General features: G+C 45.5%; 1 protein-coding gene across 13 annotated transcripts in view; it reads right to left on the bottom strand.

Moving 5' to 3' along the window:
• Positions 1-20,003, bottom strand: part of ZNF618 (zinc finger protein 618) — a 343,284-nt gene that overhangs the window by 33,714 nt on the left and 289,567 nt on the right. For 5 of the 13 annotated variants that reach the window (XM_077835645.1, XM_077835648.1, XM_077835650.1 and 2 more), the window contains 6 exons: positions 18,529-18,618; positions 16,535-16,570; positions 15,657-15,734; positions 14,265-14,354; positions 6,488-6,676; positions 2,737-2,820 (listed from right to left, as the gene is read on the bottom strand). In XM_077835645.1, coding sequence (XP_077691771.1) covers positions 2,737-2,820; positions 6,488-6,676; positions 14,265-14,354; positions 15,657-15,734; positions 16,535-16,570; positions 18,529-18,618 — 567 coding nt within the window. The remainder of the gene's footprint in view (positions 1-2,736; positions 2,821-6,487; positions 6,677-14,264; positions 14,355-15,656; positions 15,735-16,534; positions 16,571-18,528; positions 18,619-20,003) is intronic. The other 8 variants (XM_077835646.1, XM_077835657.1, XM_077835652.1 and 5 more) reach the window with 6 other exon arrangements.

The following is a 20,003-nucleotide window of genomic DNA, read 5'->3' as shown; positions in this document are numbered from 1 at the left end:
AGTTGGTGTTGGTCCTGTTTTGAGCAGGCGGTTGGACTAGATGACCTCCTGAGGTCTCTTCCAACCCTAATCTTTAATGATTCTAAACCAAAAGAACAGGTTTGTATCCTGGGAGCTTTACAACACGACTCTCCTACAGCTGGCCACAAGGTGTTCAGAGTTCTACCTGAAAAGTGACTATAAAACAGACATGCCAAACCCATGAAAAAAACACAGAAATTGGGCTTGTTTTTGGATCAATTGGCTTGTGAGTTTCTTGTTGGCTAGTTTTTTGCTTGTAGCTTGTTTGGCTTGTAGCTAGTTGCTTCTTTTTTTTTGATTGGCTCCCGACAAGCAGGGGCAAGGAAAGGGAGAGTCGGGGTGCACAGCGGGCCCACCACAGTCCCAGACAGCACGCCGGGGGGATCTAGTCACATAGAGTGTTGGGGTTCTTTGGGATTGGCTTGTTTTGGCCTTGTTTTGAAATGGGATTAGCTTGATTTTTGTCTTATTGTGAAAGTTGGGGTGCTAATTTACCGTGTGAAAGTTGAGAACGGTGCTATAAAGTAGGCATGAGAGGGCTGCAAGCTGATCTAATGCTGCACATCAAATATGCTCATTTTACAAATAATTTTTTTTTCTAACTGCCAGCACTGCAGCCCTCCCACCCAATCTGAGAGCCCTTTTCTTGTGTATTCACCAACATTAAAAGTTTCTGCAGCCCACATGCTCTCAGTGACAACTGTCTACAGATTAAGCTCCCTGTGCACACCTGTCAGTGAGTTTGTGCAGGTATAACTCATTGGTCTTTAATTGACCTTTGAAAACAGTTCTGTTGATGATGCACAGGAAGGAAGATAATTCAGCTCCTGCTCCCATAGCTGAGCTGGCTCTGCAGGGCTCACAAGAATAGCAAAGTAATACACACTGGTTGGGGGTGCCTAGAGGAGTTAGGCACCCAAATCCTATTGGCTTTCAAAGGTGCGCACCTAACTGGAGTAAACTGTTTGAAGCCCCAGCTACATATGTTTGTGCTAAAGGCAGGAGATCTGACTCAGGGAGTGGATCTGTCAGGTAGGAAGGGGCCACATCAGAGAACTGCTGCATGTCATGCCAATGATTCCAGCACTTTATATGAACAGAAGGACTTTACTGTCATTTCTAGCTACCCGGCTTTGCTGGTCAAGGAGATGTGAAGAGGGGCCAGGACTCTGCCACTCTCTTAGCACCCACGGGAGCTGCTGCCCAGCTGTTGGAGGAGGACTAGAGAGCACAAGGGCCTGACACACAGAGACAAGTTCAGACTCCTTTGTTTGTCTGTCCCAGAATAAAGTGGTCATTGTGGTGAATACCTCAGTTTGTTCAGGTTTGTTCTCCGTAGTATTATACCCAGTATGTCAGTAACAACTAGCTCTCTCTTCAATTCACTACAGCCCTCTGCATAGGAGTGCGTGGGATTTCCCACATCATTCCATTCCCTTTTCATACTCTGGTCCAGAGAGCTGTACCAGCTGCTTCAGGGGAAGTTAAACCCCTGTGATGGATAATTTTGCAACATGCCCAAAGAGGAAGCTTCTCCTTACTCCTGGCAGGTAGTAGTTGGCTTATCCCCGAAGCAGGAGGGTTTCTGTCCTTTAGCTGTTCAATTCTAGTTAGTGTAACTGCGAAGGATGTTTCTATTATTCTGAAACAGCATGGCAGATTCTCAGATCTGGCACATGTAGGGCTCTTCTGTTTGGCTATCACGCTGTCAGGTTATTGAACCTTACATAGAGATGCTGAGATATTTATGATGAGTCTCTCCAGGTATGTACCTTTAGCTCCAATCTCAGAAAATAAGAGGGGTGGAATACCATTCTGAGGGAAACAGGGTAAGAGATAAAGAAGTTCCTGCAGGAAAAGCTCTACAAACAGTCAAACTAGGGGTGATTGTCTAGGCTGAGGGTTATGCTTTGTTGCTGCTGTTTTAAGTTACTAACAGAAGGAAGTCCCAGGAAGAGGATACAATTGAGTCCTCCCAAGTATGTATATAATTTGGTCAGAGGAAGGTGGGATAGCGACATGCTCCCCCATTCGTCAGTTGATGTGATATATCTGATCCAGTGGGACTACTTATAATGAGCTCTGAGACAGCCTCAAGGTACAACAAAGTTAACACATTCAGTATCACTGTGATGTGTAATGTGCAAAGTGCCATTATATTTATAATCCTCTGAAACCTCCAAATAGAGCTGCTCTGTGAAAAATGGCTTGGCTTCACCGAGACTTGACTTGTATACCCACAAACAACTAGGCCTACTTTACCTAAGGCTCCTCACAGCAACATTATTCAGATCCCCTGTGTCTGGATCTTTGTCTCCAATTTTAAAGGCATTTGAGTCGTAGACCCACTTATCACAATTCAAACAGGCCGTAGGATGGCACAAACCTTGGGGTGATGCTGAGGAAAACACTGAGTTTTCATGGTTTGTGTGTATAAAAACATCTTCTGTATTTTCCACAGTATGCATCTGATGAAGTGAGCTGTAGCTCATGAAAGCTTATGCTCAAATAAATTGGTTAGTCTCTAAGGTGCCACAAGTACTCCTTTTCTTTTTGCGAATACAGACTAACACGGCTGTTTCTCTGAAACTGAGTAATTGAATACTTTACAGACTGAGCCTGGTAAATAGATAATTACTTTGATCACAAGTTAATTGAACTTCTGCCCTGCCCTGGAGATTGTAAATACCAGCAGGAGGGAGTGAGCACACTTACCACTAGAGTTTTGGGAGCTGCTGTTTGTTTCTTCAAAGTTGTTTTGCACTTTGCCTTCCACTCTCCTACTGAATGCGCTTTCTGCTGGGTGGAGAACAAAGGGTGATGGTGAGTGATCAGTACTGGATCCAGGATTGTTCAGAATGGGGGCAGATGTCATGCTCCTGTGCCATGTAATCTCAGACCTTGAACAGAGCAGAAAGGTCTAATCCCCCATCTCTGAGGCAAAGGGCCAGATTCACTGAAGGGGTAACACACAGATATTTTTCACATTGCCTTCTGGCAGAGGAGGCCTGGATGGAACTCCTGGGGAGCCTGTGAACACCATTCCTGACTGGCAAAAAAGGGATTGTAGTAGAGTGATGTGAGGCATTCGCTTTTATCTTTCCCTTCCCAAGGGAATAAGCAGCTCTCACAGCCTATGGTACAGGTGACCAGGCCTGGGGATGAATGGAGGCCCTCACCATGGCAGTATAGAGAATCCACCATTAAGCCATTATGACTGCTCTCTTTTTGCATTGTAATGAATAACTGGCATTCCCTTCTTAAGATTCTCCCCAATCTCCCCAGTGGAGGACTAAAGGATTATTTGGAAGCCCACCAATAATGATTCATGAGACCACCTTAGGGGGTAACTAGAAACAATGGAAGGTGTTCCTTCCCTCTGTACCCATAAAGTGAGCACATTCATTCCACAGTGATACCACCCCTCATGGACCCAGGCTCTGATTCCCTGCAATGCCCTGCCAGCTGGCAGTGGCATTCCTAGCCATTCATCTACTCTGGACATGTAAGCAAAAGTTCTAGTGGCAATCCCCAAAGGAATTCAACACATATAATAGGAGAGAACTAGCTTTAAAAGCATGTGACAATATCCTGCAGCAACAGCCATGAACCCTGCACTACTTGCAGTGTCCTGGAGCCTTAATGTACAGCAGAACCTTGCTAATTCACACATCCCATAACCTGCAGTCTCCGAGCACAGATTTAACAGTGAGGTCTCATCTCATGCATATGTCTTTGCTTTTATAATAGTGTAGCAGTAAATACACTGCCCTAGATATTAAGGATCAATCATAAGTGTTTAAAACTAAACTACACTTGCCAAATCAATGAGCACAGTCACTGCCTGAATGCATTATTCTTGCTTTTTATTGCATTTGTTTATGTCCTAACACAGAGAATTTGCAGCTCTCAACGGGTCTGTTTTCAGTGTGAACTAATGAGGCTCTGCTGTATTTTCTTCAGGGGGTGGAATGGATTTTGTGGGAAAAGAATTTGTGGGGTGAAGTGAGGAAAGAGACCTGAAATTCAGGGGTGACAGGGTCAGAAATTCCCATTAATACTGGTACTAGATCCTTGGAAAGTTGAGGCATCAGAATTAACCCCTGAGATTTTCATAAACAGACTCTAGCTAGCAGAAGCCTCATCACTTTCTTTTGCTGAACTGTGGCTGTGGCAAAGGACCTTCTCTTTGATTCCAGCCACACCTGGATTGCATGTGGCTGCTGGTCCATGAATATGGGCCAGTCACTTCCCACTGGGGCCACGCGGCTATTGACTGGCTATGCTGTTACAATGTTGAATTGGTGTTAAGCCCCTGATGCTCTCAATCCGCTCTGCTCCCAAATTTTTAAAATAAAGGAGAGCAGGACAATGTTGTTTTCTAACTAATTCAGTAGTTAAGTAATTATTACTAGGTCTAGTTGTTAAACTCCAAGAATCAATAGATAAGTTGTAGGAATGCCAGGGATTTGTCAGGTGGCACAGTGGGACGAAGAGACTGTATAATACAGTGGGGTAACCTTTACCTGTAGAGACCCAAGTTCAAATCCTGGCTTATGTCACAAGTGAAAATGAGCTGGAGGCCTCTGGAGATGTATGAAAAAAATATAGTTCCAGTGGTTTGGGATTTTTTTCTCTCTCTTTCTCTCAATCTTTTTTTTGTTTTGCCAGACTGAGAAGAGAAACAAGCTGGTCCAATATTTCTCCTTGGACTCTTTGGGTTTTTCCCACTTTAGCAAAGGGCAGTTTTCCCCACATGTGAGATCTGCTTCTTCATAGTGAAACCTTTGTATCCAAAGCAAAAAGTCAACCAAATCTTAAACCCGGAGACAACATCAGGAAACTACACAGGTCACATAGGTCGGTGTCTGTGGAAAACCCCACCCTTCTGGAGGCTCTGCAAGGATCATAGAGGGTTTCCACCAACCTCTGGGTCCCACCTTGACCCATTTGGGAAGGTCTTTGACTAACTGGGGCATTAGAAAGGTGTTGCTTCAGGAGATGGTCTGCCTGGACTGAGTTTTCGGACAATGTACTTGTGCTAGGAGTCCCAGCAGCCACTAAAATTCTCTTAGGACAAGACACTGGCTGGAAATACACCATACATCATTCCACTGAAGCAACCAAATGGACAAGGTAAACCCTGGGTTTTAAATTATTTTCTCCAGGCTCAATTTGCAAGGCTCAGACTTCATGTAATATCTCCCAACAAAAAGGGAGAGAAAGGCTTGTCCTGTTTACCCAGTTCATTGACACGTTTTTTGAAGAGAAAAGGGAAAAATCCCTTTCCAAAAAATATCTCCCAGTTTTTGCCCTGATGAGTCTGGCCTCTGACCATTAAGGCCCCTAATTAGGCTCCTTTTGCTTTTGTGACTGGACAAAGTTGTCACAAGTTTAGATAAAGAACAAAAAGTCTCCTCCACTCGGACTCCTAAACTAGATGAAACGGACGGACCTCAGTTAGTAACAAAATCAATGAAACTAATAGGGACTGCAGTAACAGTAAGGAATGTCAGGACCCATAAGCAACTGTTGTTGTCGGAAGACAGGTCACTCCTTGCAATTTTGAGTTAGGAGCAGACGTGTGTGTCACCTAACAAAAATAACCTAAGCATTGTTCTTGTTTAAAATGCTGGAAAGCAGAGATCTCTCTCAACACAGCACATCCTAGGCATCTGCCCATGCCAGACATTTCAGGGATGATTTAAACAGACATCTGCCTGACCCAGATATAAGAGGCTGCTTAACTAGCCATACTCCACTACTATGATGCAGAAGGCCAGTTATCCAGACACCTTCCAATTCCAGAGATTTAAGAGACTGCTTCACTATCATATGGAAATGTGAACCCTACATCTCAGACCTTTTTTGAAAATTCTAATCACGATGTTTCTTCTTTCCCATCTTATTTAGAACAGTGGGGCAGGAAAGAAGGGGACATATATTCAAACTTGATTCTTCTTACGTGTCTGCAACGTAACTGCACTGCTAATCTTGCTGCTGGAGCCCATCTCATCACTCCTTGGTTCCCGTGGTGAATGAAGTACGGTTAGAACATGTGTATGGCTTCCCACTCAACTAAGTGGCAAGCCCGGAAAGCAAAATCTTGAGGCTAAAAAAACCTGACGACCTACTAAGCAAACCTCACTCAGGAAGCTCTCCTCAGTTTGTGACACCAGGATTTGAACCAGGGTCTTTTCAGTGCTTTGTCGTTAATTTGATCCTTTTTAATAAGGTTCAATTTAAATGATAAATCTGTCACAATTGGGGATGGGAGGAGCTGGGCGATTGCTGATTTTAATAATCATTTGTATAGTGCCATCATCTTAGCTCCTTCCTGTGATTGCTTCTCTGGGACAGCCTTGATGGCAATGGATTTTGAGTCCAGTGAAGGGCAAAAAGCAACCCAGGGCAGGAGTGGGCACTAAGCAGTTAAGAAAGTTGATGGTGTAAAGGCAATTGGTACCTGTCGTGGCCTTGCTTCCTGGGGATCCAGAATTTGGAGCGCGGAACATCTGGGATTGGGATGCCGGTGGGATACCGGACGGGGAGCGGTGCAGGAGGGTGGAACATCGGATTATGGAAGCCGGTGTTTTTTTGCCGGATTGGCTCGCCTGTGTCTTCACTGCCACGAAGAGTGGAGATCGAGAGAACTCTGGATATGAAGACTCAGAACTAGTGCCAGGATAGTCAGTCAGCTCCCAGAATCTGTGCCATCTGGGAGGATAGCTTTCCAATAGTCATGCTCATGATTCCCTTATAAGGGGACCTGCAGCAATTGTGGATCCACTGAATCCCATACAACATAAATGGATTTCCCCACTCACCCAAAGGGACAGATTCTTCAAGCTTATTGGTTTTACTGTATACCTTTAGTTGCTGCTCGACCAATCCAAAACGGCCAGGAATCCCACTACTTCTCCTCCCGCACTGCCAGACACACCCAGGACATCCAGAGGTTCTATTTGTTTGAACAGGGACACGCTGTGAACAGGGATGGGGTGTAGCTGCACATTTATGCTTCACCTCTGAGTTAAACAGTTTCTGAGTAAAGCTGGCTTCTAATTTGCTTCTTTGATCACAAAATCTGGAGGAATTTACATTCTTGCTCCCTGAGCCTTAAATGTCTCCAAGATTTTGGAGATCTGTGTCTGTCTCATTTTTCCCTCCAATCGGCTGACTTTTTTTTTTTTTTTTTTTTTAAAGGTATGGGAGTGGGGAGGGAGGTGAGCCATGAGTCAGATTTTCCATTCTATGAGTCAGGAGGGACCCTTTGGATGCCGTCTCATGTCAAAGGAGCTCATGAGATGAAGCCGAGTTCTGTGCATTACTGGGGCTACCTTCTCAGAGTGTTACCTGACGTACAGGGAACCACTTTGGTGTCTGCAGTGAGTGGGGAGAATCACCAGTAATTCTTAATGCCAAAAGCCTTGGGAAAATCCTTTGGCACAGGAGTCCCTGTCCAGACCCAAAAGTTTTTTTAAAATATTGAAGGATGGGGCAACCCAGTATTCGCCCCAATTTCTCAGCAACTCTTTTCAGTTGAGGTTTGGACGTGGCTGCTGGAGCCAAACACCATTGTGCCAAGCATCAGCCAGAGAGGGTCATTAAATAAGAAGGTTCTCTTCCTGCCCCTCAACCAGAGCTCGTTATTACTTTCCATTTGCCAAGAGTATGTGCATTGCCTCAAGACTGTAGGGCTGATGCCAACAACTATGTAACAGGATTACTGCTTAGGGAGCACAGCCTCCCGGCTGGGGTGTCTCTACAGGCTCCCTGCTTTCCTCACCTCAGGGCTCTTTAAGAACTTCCAAAGGCTTTCTCTGGTTAGCAATACCCCTGCCTTGGACTAATTTAATACCAGAGCCAGTTTACAACATCCTAGAGTCCCAAACCAAAGTCCATTCCAACAACACAAAAGAAAAGTCCATACTGAGCTTGGGCATTTTCTTCCACTCCCAAGACTCTTCTTCTCTCCCCTTCTGATTTCTCAGCCTCTCCCTCACTGTGGCTCTGATGTCCAGTCCCAAATGCAGTCAGGGTTTCCTGTCCCCTGCTCATTGGGCTTTACCATCCAAACTCTGTGGTGACATGGCCCTGCAGGACTCCCAGAGCACAGCTGAAACTCCCTAAGCTTCCCCCTTTTACTGCAGCCACCTTCTGCTCTTTAGAGGGAACTGCCTGATTTCCTTCAGCAGAGCGTATCCCATAATCAGGGCCAGCCTAGCACTAGGCTCTGCAGACTGGACAAATCACCCTATTACAAGCTGCTTTCTACATCTCAACAGCTTAAAGCCGAAACAATTCTCCAAGGTAAGGGACTCCTCATCTGCGAGCTAACATTAGAAAAGCAGAGTGAGGAGAAACTCCCCCCAAACCAGTGACTCCATCTGGACCTGGGATATAGGCTCATTTGCACAGACCTGAGCTGGTGGATGCTACAGACCCTATACGGAGCTGCCCTCTCCCTTCACTAATTTACTCTTTGCCAGCATCTGAAAGTTATAAACAAGGACGCACCTCACACAAAGCACCCTGTGCATGAATACCTCAAACCCATGGTCTTGGTTTGCACAAATCCAGGGGGGCATTTCTCTTGAAGGTGAACTGGCTTCTGCGGAGGAGTTCACTGGTGGCTCTACTGCAGCTTAGGCACCGACAATTCTGCTCTGCTTGGGCTATGGCCAGCTGAGTAGGTGGGGACTCGATGTTGCTTTCCAGGCTTCATTTCAATCCCCAGGGATAATCCTGCCTGCAGCTGCTCTGGAAGTGGCAGTAGGGATGGTTTCCTGCCTATGTCTCACCAAGAAGGGGTGGGTGAGGGTCTGCGGCCTGCGATGTGCAGGAGGTCAGACTAGATGATCATGATGGTCCCTTCTGGGTTTAGGATCTATGAGCATCCCCAGGGGCTGTTCCTGTCAACCGTTGCTTTGTTCCCAATCTCTACCAAGGGAAAGCAATGGAAACCTGCCAAACGTTCAGTGTCAGGAACATGCAGGGCCATCCCAGGCCCCCCTGCAGTCCAGGGACTGCCCTCTTTGTGAAACCTGAATGGTGACGCTTGGGCAATCTGACAACTCCAAAGCAGATTTTCCTTCCCTCTATTGACGCTGGCCAGTGTAAATGGATATGATGTCTCAGAGTGAGGGTTGGGCTTACTTTACTCCCCTTCCCCACAAGCTGCTCAGAGGTGGTGCTTCAGATTCAGCCAATGAGGACCAGGGCAGCCAGAACCCTACAGGACAGGTCACAGCCTGTCAGGGTCACAGGGCAGTATTTCCAGTGCCCTGAAGGGTGCTTCAAATTTGCGACAAAAGGATCATTTTAGTCTTAGAGACACCAAATTGCAAATTCTCTCTGAAGTCCAAATCTAAGCAATAATTCCCGATGAATATATGCAGATAGGATTCTGTGGATCCTTTGCACATCTCCTGAACAGTCACAGAACTGGAATCCATGGAACTCACTGCCACAAGATGTCATGGAGGCCAAGATTCAAAGACAGATTGGACATTTATATGGATAACAAGACAATTGAGTTATAATAGTCAATGCTAACAAATTGAGTGCTGGAAGGCCTAAGATAATCTCTAAATATTAGAGACCAGGGTCAAACCTAATGTGGGGGGCAGGTTATCCCATAATTGCCCACTGTGGGATTTCTTGCACCTTCCTCTTACGCATCTGGTGCTGGCCACAGTCAGAGCCAGGAGATTGGGCTAGACAGACCATGTGCTGGATCCAGTCTGGCAATTCCTATGTTCCACTATAGCAGAGTTACCTTGTACAGAGGGACCTTGACATGAACTTCAAGTTCTACACCTGCCAGATGGTGGCAGTAAAAGACACAGCCAGGTGGCCATTTTAACAGTCTGCTGAACCTATTTAGTGTCAAATGAAATAAAAAGATGTGGGGGGTGGGGGGTGGCTTTCTAACTACTTTAGTCCACTCCAGATAAGACTACACACATTTCCGCATGAAGTTTCTGAAGAAAGGCTGGAGAGGTGATTGACTGATTGAGCTGGAACCTCACCATCACCTCCGGACGGAATCTGGGATGCCTCTGCAAAACTATCTTAACTTTGAAGAATGTGGTAGAAGGCAATCGCTTCCAAGGGCCTGGAACTTGATACACCAAGCTGACGTCACTGCCGCTGCGAAAGTGACCATCCACTTAAAAAAAATCTGAGCTTATAGCTATCAAGTTTTCTATCTACCAGGAAAAAGCCCCTAGTCTCCTCTGGAACATCCTGTCTGGTGCCAGGGCAGTGAAAGACCAGGTGATGGGGTCTCACCCAGTACTGCTCACTGAGATGGAAGAAGCACAAACAGAGGTGTATACAATCTCATGAGAACTAGACCCTTGCCCTCTTAGCTGGTATGAGCCTGTGGGCAGGAACTAGGCCCACTATTGACAGGGATTGTTAATGCCTCCCTTTTGAAGGGCACAATGGCCACGGCCTTAAACAAACAGTCAGTGGTATCCCTGATACTTTCATGTCTGGCTTTCATCATGGGAGTGATGGATGCCGATGATCATGCAGGTTTTATTAGACCCTACCACTCTGCACCAGTAACTATGAAGTTTGCTACCACATCTGTAGTGCTCTGGTTCCTCCCTCGCGAGATTCCACAGCCTGCATTTAGCAAGCTAAGAAATTGGAGGCTTTTTCGTTTGATCAGAATCCCAGCTGTGCTGGCTCCATCTACACTGTAAACCATAGTGTTAAGGGACCCAATCACAACATAGCCACCCCCTACCATGGATAAAACACAGGTCCATCTTGTACCGTAGGTGGGACCTTATGCATGTTTTCAACGTGTCCCTAAATCTTCCTCAGCCATGAACAGCCATGCAGCAGTGACTAGGGAAATGTTTAAAAACCCACGTACAATCCTGGAGAGAGCCATGTTCCCTGGTCTGAACTGAACTGTACATGGGTCCCTCCAACACAGGTTTTTATATAGCATAGATGGACCTTTCGGTGACACAGGAACTTGTATTTTTAAAAAGTGACCTCCCCCTAAACTCTAATAGGATGAAATCATGCCCTCCTCCCCAAGCCGTGTATCTTACTGAGGCACTTGGCATTAAGAACTCCTGGCGATCATCCCCACTCACTGCAACTGCTCCCTCCTGCTCGGAAACGCGTCTCCAATCTGCACAGAAATCAATGATAGCTCTCGGGTTGTATGGACCCACAATCACACTGAAAGCTGCTGCAGACCCCTCAGGATGGAAGCCCTCATCTCATCCTCCTTTTGGTCTCATTTTCAAATAGCATCAGAGAAGAAAAAGAGATAAACTTCAGCAGGGAAGCTGAATTCAAGCAAAGAGACACAGAAAATCTGAGAGTTATGGCTGGAGCTTTCCTTGCCTAGCCCCACTCTGGCTAGTCTTGCAGGATTGGTGAGATGACTCACTATTTGCAGACCCCAATGCCACAGGCCAGGATAAAGACAAACGCGCCTTAAACTCTCCAGGTTGCCAGTGGATTGATAAGTGTCTCTCACTGCACCAAAACTGAAGTGTTCAAGGTTACCTCACGGGACTTTGGAGAGTGAGGAGCTTATGAAGCCATGCAAGGCAAGGGAGAACCCTACCAGCTGGCCTGTTTTAGTAACCAACCCATCTCTCTGAATAATCACTCGGGTCAGTGGTTTGTCACAGTAAATTATCTGACAAATCTGGGCATGGAAAAACAGGATGAGGAAAATCAAGAATGCATAGTTAAAAAAAAAACCTCTTAAAGTTGCAGGTGACATTATTTTAAAGTGTATTTTAAAACTAATTAAAACCATTTACACGAAATAGTTTGAAACCATTTACACAGCCATTCTCCCACCCAACAAGAGGTGAGGAGCAGGGGAAGTTACCTCTCTGCCTGCACTGCTTCCCTGCCTTCGCCTGGACCAAGGCAGCAGCAGAAGCCACACTGCCAAGGGTGCTTCTCACACCAACTTTGGAAACGCTGTGCCTCTTCCTCCAAACATCAGAGATCACTATGGATCCCTGGCCTCTCCCATGATACAACTATAGCCCTAATTATGAGAGCACCTGAGCCCTCAGCCTCCCTGCAGCCTAGGTTTTAACTCAGCAGCTCTCCTGGCTCTCAGTGAAATGGGTTAAACTCCACCTTCTCTCTCCCCACAAATTCTCCCCCACAGAATGTCCTAAGATTCTATTGACCCAACTGCAGCCTTCTTACTTGTCTTGTGAATTTCTATCATATGCTGGACTGAAAATCCAAAATGTTCTGCATAGACAGGAAGGGGAAGATTTCTGGTGGGTCATCCAGCAGCTGCCATCAGAACCCAGGGGTTTTTTCACACTTTTCATATAGATACCTCCATGAGAAGTATAAACTTGTCTTTCTCCACCCCGTGGGTTGTCTGGGCTATAACCAGCAGCTGTTTTATGTTATTACCAGGAAGAATGTAGAGATCACCTTTATACTGGCACATCCTGGGAAGGTGAAAGTCTATTCTAGGTGAACAGAGATTCCATGCTAAATCCACAGCACAATGTTCCTTATTTGAACAAGTACTGAGCTTCCTTGGTTACTGTGTAGAGCATCTGACTAGGGATCCCAGAGCCTTGGTTAATCGAGGATTTATCTATGCTGTAAGACTGACCTAGTGCTGACAATCACCAGTGATGGGTCTCCTCTGATGCCATCTTCACCTGTAGTTAAGACCATTTCCTACTCCAGCTGAGGGGTGTAGGGAGATCAATTACCGAGGACATCTGTGAACAGTGGGCCAGTTTCCTAGTGTAGATGGGGCCTTAGAACATTAATTCTGTGAAAGCGGGTGAAAGAGATGACTTGTGCTTCCATACCTTGCACCACTGTCCTCGAAATGATCTCAATACTCCAGAAAATTTATAAGGAAACTGCCAAGTTTAGAGCCAACTACTTTTGACCTTCCTTAAAAATACAGAAGACTGGTAGCCAGTGTCCCCAGTTTATTGTGGATAAAAATTACATCCACTCCATTAATAAAATAATAATAATAATAATAATAATAATAATAATTAATCATTCAAAATCTAATTACAGCAACTGCAATTTTGGTGAGCTATTGAAGAAACAGGGTATCAGCTCCCCCTGCTGGCTACAGGTGAGCAGTTAATCAAAAGCTAATTCCAGAGCCATGCACATCTATCCTTCACTGATAGTCATTATGGACAGAGATGAGAGCAAAACAGCACCCACATAGGCTTCTAGCAATTAAAATAAAAATACGGTGCAGGGCAAAAACCGGGAAAGGAATACACGGATGAAAGTGGAAGTGTCCGAACCAGCCCCCAAACTCTGCCAGAACGAATGTAATTAGAATTTCCCTGGACTATCTCACTAGAAGTTTACATATGAGCTACATATAACTGCTATTTATGACCTCTCCTTCATCCAATAGCTCTGCCCCTCAGAGTCCAGATTTCAGTGTCTGTAGCAGGCTTCCACGCGGAGCTGCAGCAGCTCCCTGGCACAAACATTTTATCGGCCCTGTGATTTAGCAGCAAACTGCCCAAGTAATTTTCATAATTTCAAAAACCATTTTGAACTCACTGTCTGTAACAGTTTCTTGGAAGCTTGTAAGAAAAACTGTTTCCCCACATCATGCATACTCATTTGTTATTTAGTGCAGCTTAGGAGAGCTTGGCTGTGGACACTGGTTTGTTACTGTATGGTTGCTTGGGAGAGCAGGTGGTAATTTGTACAGGAGTGTGCTTGTGTATATAAAGACAGAGTACTGGAGCTTGTTCTTTAAAAAAATGGACACAAAAAATGGCACTGATTTTGCAGACAGATGGTAAAAAGGTCAGTCAAATTATGAATCTTCCTAACTTTAACAGCATCACTTTAAGAAATGGTTTCATCTCTGCTTTACTACATTCTGGTCAGCACACCTTCAGCTATCTAAGAGCCGTACACACACCGGGTGCAATGGAAGAATCCATCAGGCCGGCTTCTCTCCACTATGCCCCTAAAGTCAATTACCAAGGGGGGGAGGGATAGCTCAGTGGTTTGAGCATTGGCCTGCTAAACCCAGGGTTGTGAGCTCAGCCCTTCAGGGGGCCATTTAGGGATCTGGGGCAAAAATTGGGGATGGATCCTGCTTTGAGCAGGGGGTTGGACTAGACGACCTCCTGAGGTCCCTTCCAACCCCTGATATTCTATGATACCAACCATTGTAAATCATACCCTGTAATGAAACAAATCTCCAGCAGGATACTCACTAATAGGTGCATGCAGTGCCACGTGTTCCTGGTAGGGAGTGTAATATTTGTACTGCTTGCCACAGAATTCACATGTATAATTGCCAGTTTCTGTGAAGATGAAACAAAGACTCCGTAAGAAAGGAACCCAGCATCACCTCGCATATTATTTTCTTTCTTACTTTTTATGTGTGAACTTGGTGCTTGATAAAAAGAAATCGCGTGACTCATAGTCCCTCATTCTGGCAGGGGGCGTTTCAAGCATGCAGTGAGAACCTCTTTCACAAAGGGAGTTGAAGCACTGTGATCTGCACCCACAACCTGCAACCTTTTTCTCCTACAGTTGGGAAAATTAAATCCCAGATGCTACAGTGATGGACTCAGTACAACCATCCCCCTAGATCTGAACAGAACAGAAGGTACTCACAGGTTAAGTGAGCTGCCAAAAATCAAACAAAGAATCAGATGCAAGACAAGGGAGCGAATCCCAGTTGCAGGCAGGAACCAGTGGCCCATGCTGCCTCTCCCTATGTAGCGGCAATGCTTATATACAGCTAGTGATGGATAAACCACTGAATGTTCAAATAAGCACCCAGAAGTGCAAGTTTTGATTCATATTTCCAGAACTTATTGGGATTGTAAAACTGGGCTAGAAATCTCAGGAGAAGGGCTTTCTTCCAAGACCTGTGGTATTTGCTGTGTCTGTTGGTGCTGCAAATAGCACAGAAATGTCTCAGTATTTTAGCACCATCCCTTCCAGCCAGAGCCAGAGAGATCAGACCAGGGCAGAACCGCAAACACAGAAAAATAACAAACAAGTTAACCCAAGATTTTCAAATTTAAAAGGTTCAGCATGAAGTCTGGTCAAAGTCTGATCATTTCTTTGTTTTGCCCACACTGGTTTGCCCATCCGACAAGCAGGCAGTGTGCAAACTGCACCTGTCCTCCAGTCAGCTCTGCCAATGTACTTCAACCCCTAACCTGCAAATGGGATAAATGCCACCAAACTTCCTTTCAGCTGTGACCTAATCCTGGATTTGAGCACTGCCAAGGTGAAAGGTGAATGCACTCTTCCATGCGAACCCCATTACCATGGAACGCCATACTGTACCTTATTAAAATGCATAAAAGAAGGGGATTTGCATTAAGAATAAACTCAATTTCCAGGACACTTAACAAACATGTAAAGAAGGGAACTTCTGTAGATGTTTAAAATACATTTCTCAGTTTACGTGGCTGCTGGGTTTCCTGTTTATTAGAAATGAGGTACTTCCTGCAACAACTTTGAAGTTTCAGCATCTTCATGTAAGTGTATTGATCTCCCACTGTCATCCAGGAGGAAACGTAGCAAGAGCTAGGTTTGAAACGTTATACTATATTTTATTACTTCCAAAACTGTATTATAAATCATACTTGGACCAATCTTCTGAAATGGTTCTGGCTCCTCCTCTTTCACTTCATCTGCTGCTATGACTGTCTGGTCATAAGGGTCTGCAAAAGAACAAAACCAGCAGAGAGCTGACAACACTCCAAGACTTTCTGTACACAATTACATAGCACTGAATGTACTGGCACGTGTAGTTATATTTCTATCTGACACAGGATTCCAAAGCACAATGTTCAAATTTCCCTCTTTCAGTCCCTCTCACTTATCATCCCTCATGCCCACCCAGATATTAACCCCTTCTAGTGCAATAATATGATTTGAAGATAAATCAAAAATCAGAGAAAGACTGCACAAATTTCAAAGCTTGATTTATATTTTCTGTCATCCACTGCACCCTTCCCCCAAAACTAAATGTTTTACCCTGTTTGAAACTGGGCATAGTAATGCAATATACATTCTGAGTGGACCAGCAAACACTGGGCTAGATGGACCTTTGGTCTGACCCAGTATGGCCATTCTTATGTTCACTGACCAATGAAGTTACATGGCCACCTAATGGCACAGCTAGGAGCCAATCGGAACCCAACCCATTTTATAAAGTAATTTCATTTACACCACAAGCAATTTCAAAATGACTACAACACTTATCGTTTGTTTCTCTGATTTTCACGAGTCTAGATCAAATGCATATGCAACAAAAGCCTGGTATCTAATAGGGCTGGGCATCACGCTACTGGCTGTATTTAACTTTGCGACGCACTGAGAGACCGAGCAGGCACCCATTGAAGTCAAGGACAAAATGCCATTGGCTTCTGTAAGTGCAGAACTGGGCTTATTGTGCCTGGGAACTACTGACTGCTTGGAAAAGTCTGTGAAATAAAGCACACAAAGGATCTCTGCTTACCTGCCCGGTTTTCTGGGGCCCCTTCCACACTAAAAACTAACACAGAATAGAAGAAGGGGTGGGGGGGAAACAAAACAGAAATTAAATCCTCTTAAATGGCCTTGTTTTACTCCTGTATTTCATCCACAGGGTCAATGTAGTTCAGCACCACAGAATAAGCCAGGCTCCCTTCTCCCACTCCCTCATCTCCTAGGCAGCATTCACACAAGGAAATACTTGAGCATGCCCAGCCCTAGTGTACATAGATCCTCAAGGCCTTTGTTAGAACACACTGACATAGATGCACAGCCGCCTCGCACCCATGTCTACTGAAACACAAGCAATCACTCAGAGGCATCCAAGCAAGCGGTGTCTTAGAGAAACACAAAGTGGCAGCCATTTTAAAAGCTTCAGCTTCCTTATTAGCTTTGAACTAGAGTGATGATGGCACATTTCAAGTAGAAGCAGATATGCTGGACTAGATGACCTCCGGAGGTCTCCTCCAACCCTAATCTTCTATGATTCTATGTTTAGCTTAACTTTCAATCCCAGTGATTTAACGTCTATGACCCCACGTGAGGGACGGAGATTCCAGGGTGTTGGGGAATGCCAACCGAGCTTAGAGCTAGTCTCAGGGTTCCAAAATTTCAATCGAAACCAGCACATGTTTTTTTGACAAAATTTCTTGTGAAAAACATTGGGACAGTACTGGCCACGGGTACTGGCCATGAGTAATCTGCTGCATCTGGAGCAGCCCATGGCAAAGACAATGCCTTCTGCACCTTCCCGGCTGAGTAAAGTGCAACACCGACAGCTCTATCTGCCATGAGGAGGAGCGTGGCTCAGCTAAAGAGGGTAACAAACACATAAAAATAATGTAAAAAAGCCTTAATATCATCAAAGTGAAATTGCTGCCAGTTGTTCTAGGCTGCCAGCATTCACACTGACACAATTCAACATGTTTACACTGGAAAACAGTCCTTTAAAGCAGAGCTGTGGGAATAACTGATTTTTTCGATTCACTGGCAGTTCTGAAAAAAAAAAATCATTCTGGGACTGAAAGGAACTGGGATGGAATTTTCAGCAAATCAAAAAGTCAGAAAAAAATTCATTTCAATAAAAACACAAGACATTCTGGTTTTAGGCACCATTCACAAAAATGAGGTGAACAGCCCAGTAGTGCGGGCACTCATCTGTGATGAGGGAGACCCAGGTTAAAATCGCTGCTCTGGGGCCGGGTCTTTGCATAAATAATCCCAGTTCTGGAGCAAGGACTTGAACTCAGGTCTACCACATCCCATGTGAGTGCCCTAGCTACCAGGCTTTAGGCAGAAGTACACCTTCCCTCGGTCCCTTTATGAATTTCACCAGGAAAATAAAGTTGCTTTCTTTCAGAAATGTCAAAACGAACCGTTCTGACATTTCCAAAAAAGATTTTTTTCAACCAAACCAATTTGCCGAAATTGACACAAATTCTCAAAGTATTTTTTTGGACTTGAATCTGCATTTTTCAGTGAAAAAAGTTTTGGTGGAAAAGTTTTGCCGAGATCTCCTTTGAAGTCCACTGGCTCAGACACAGGCACATCAGTTCAGAACTGCATTGGCTGGCAAGTCTACCTGCATTTGGATCTCTGTAATGATCCTGCAGAGAACCATGCTAAAATTGGGTCCTCTGAGGTCAGAAACCAGAGACAACCTGACCTAGCTAAGGGCTAGACTGGCAATTTACCTTGAGGCCCAACGCTATAACAAATCTGTAGTGATCCTCAACTTTAATATGAAGACATGGCTTGCTGAGACTGCAAGTCCCAGTGTAAGGGTGCTATCTCGATCCAAACAGGTTGAAGCAGAGCAGGTTAGGACCTGATTTCTTTGGGCTGTAACTTTGAGCATGGTTGCGTGCCATTGTAAGACCCCATGGCAACATTTTGCCCATGAATCACACTTTGTCTAACCCCACATAAACAATCACTATTTCCCAGCCCAATTTGACAAGGTGCTGAAGCAGTACTCACCATCCACCGCATGCAGGTCTCTGTGCTCTTGGAAACAGCTGTAGTATTTATATTTTTTCCCACAAATGTCACATGTGTACCTAAAATTGTCTGTAGGAAGAAGGAACAAATTCATTTTAGAAACATTGGGGTGAAAGGCAAGAGCTCCAGTGGACATATCTGAATCACAGGATCTATCCATTCACCCCCATTTCCCCCAGATTCTCTCTCAAGTGGCTTACCCACTGGAGCAATCACTGCTTCATACCTACCCAGGTGTGCATCATACACTCTAGCTTAAGACATATCTCATGAGTTTCAGTCACAGGAAAAGCCAGGCAGTTCAGCTGTCCCATAAAACCTGTACAGGACCCACGCAACGCTGGAGAGGGGCCAGAACAAGCATGCAGTTCCACAGCTGCCACTACAGCTGAAACTGGCCCAAAGAGGCTGTTCTGGGGTCTGCTCCAGAAGAGCAGAACTGAAGTAGCAGGGCGGTTGTAGGTCACGATTGAGGTGCATCGGCAGAGCTGTGCAAGGACCCAACACTGGGATACTGAAGAGTTGTTGGAGACCATTGACAATACATTGACTAAGCTAGGCATGGTGTAAATGTGCATACGGGGTAATTTCACGAGCACCATGCACATTAATATTTGGTGGGGGAAGGACCACCCCCATCCTGTGAAGTGTATTTCCACTGTTAGAGTGACTGTGACAATGGTGCAGTCATACTCCACAGATCTGTTCCTGGGGCATCTGTCAGATCTATTGGCTGTAGCAACAAAGACATTTTTCTGCTGTTTACACCTCAGTGGCACGAACAGGGAGCTGTCCAAACAACTGGGTTCCACCCTGTTCTAAACTGCGTGCCTTGCGGCTCCCACTCCCACTCCGGCAGCTTGAGTTCCTGGCATCTTGACCCGGGGTGACTCCTCGCATCTGATCCGTGCTTCTGATCTCCAATTTGTCTCCTATCTTTGACCCCTTCGTGTCCTGGCCTAGCCTGACTCCAGTTCCTGACTCGTGATTCTGATCTCCAGTTTGTCTCTGCTTCTGATCCCCAGTATCCTGACCCAGCTGACTCCTGTCTTGTGACCCTGGACTCTGGCTCTGACTGCTAGGTCTGTCTGCCCATGACCCGGCCATGACAGCTTCTTTGGACCACAATTACCTTGAGGGACCAAGCTTGGTGCGAGGATGGACCCAGCAGCACCACTGCAGCCACTAGAAGCATCAGACTCGCCTGGATGTGCCCTCTGCCTCCAGGCAGATAATCAAGTACTAAAGGCCCAAGTTGCCCAGCTGACCTCGGATAATCAGCGGCTGCAGGAGGCAGCTCAGCCCTGAGAATACCGTGCTGTGCACACAGTACAGAGTGCCTCGACCCAACAGGGGCCCGCGATACTATTGCCCCAGCAGTTCCGGTGCTTCATGAACCCATGCCAGCTTCTGATATGTCCCCAAATCCATCCCTCTGACCAGGCTAAGGTGGC

The sequence above is a fragment of the Eretmochelys imbricata genome, chromosome 16 (assembly GCF_965152235.1).
Source record: "Eretmochelys imbricata isolate rEreImb1 chromosome 16, rEreImb1.hap1, whole genome shotgun sequence".
Taxonomy (NCBI): Eukaryota; Metazoa; Chordata; order Testudines; family Cheloniidae; genus Eretmochelys; species Eretmochelys imbricata.
Note: the sequence above shows the minus strand (reverse complement) of the source record. Positions and strands in the feature narration are given on the sequence as shown.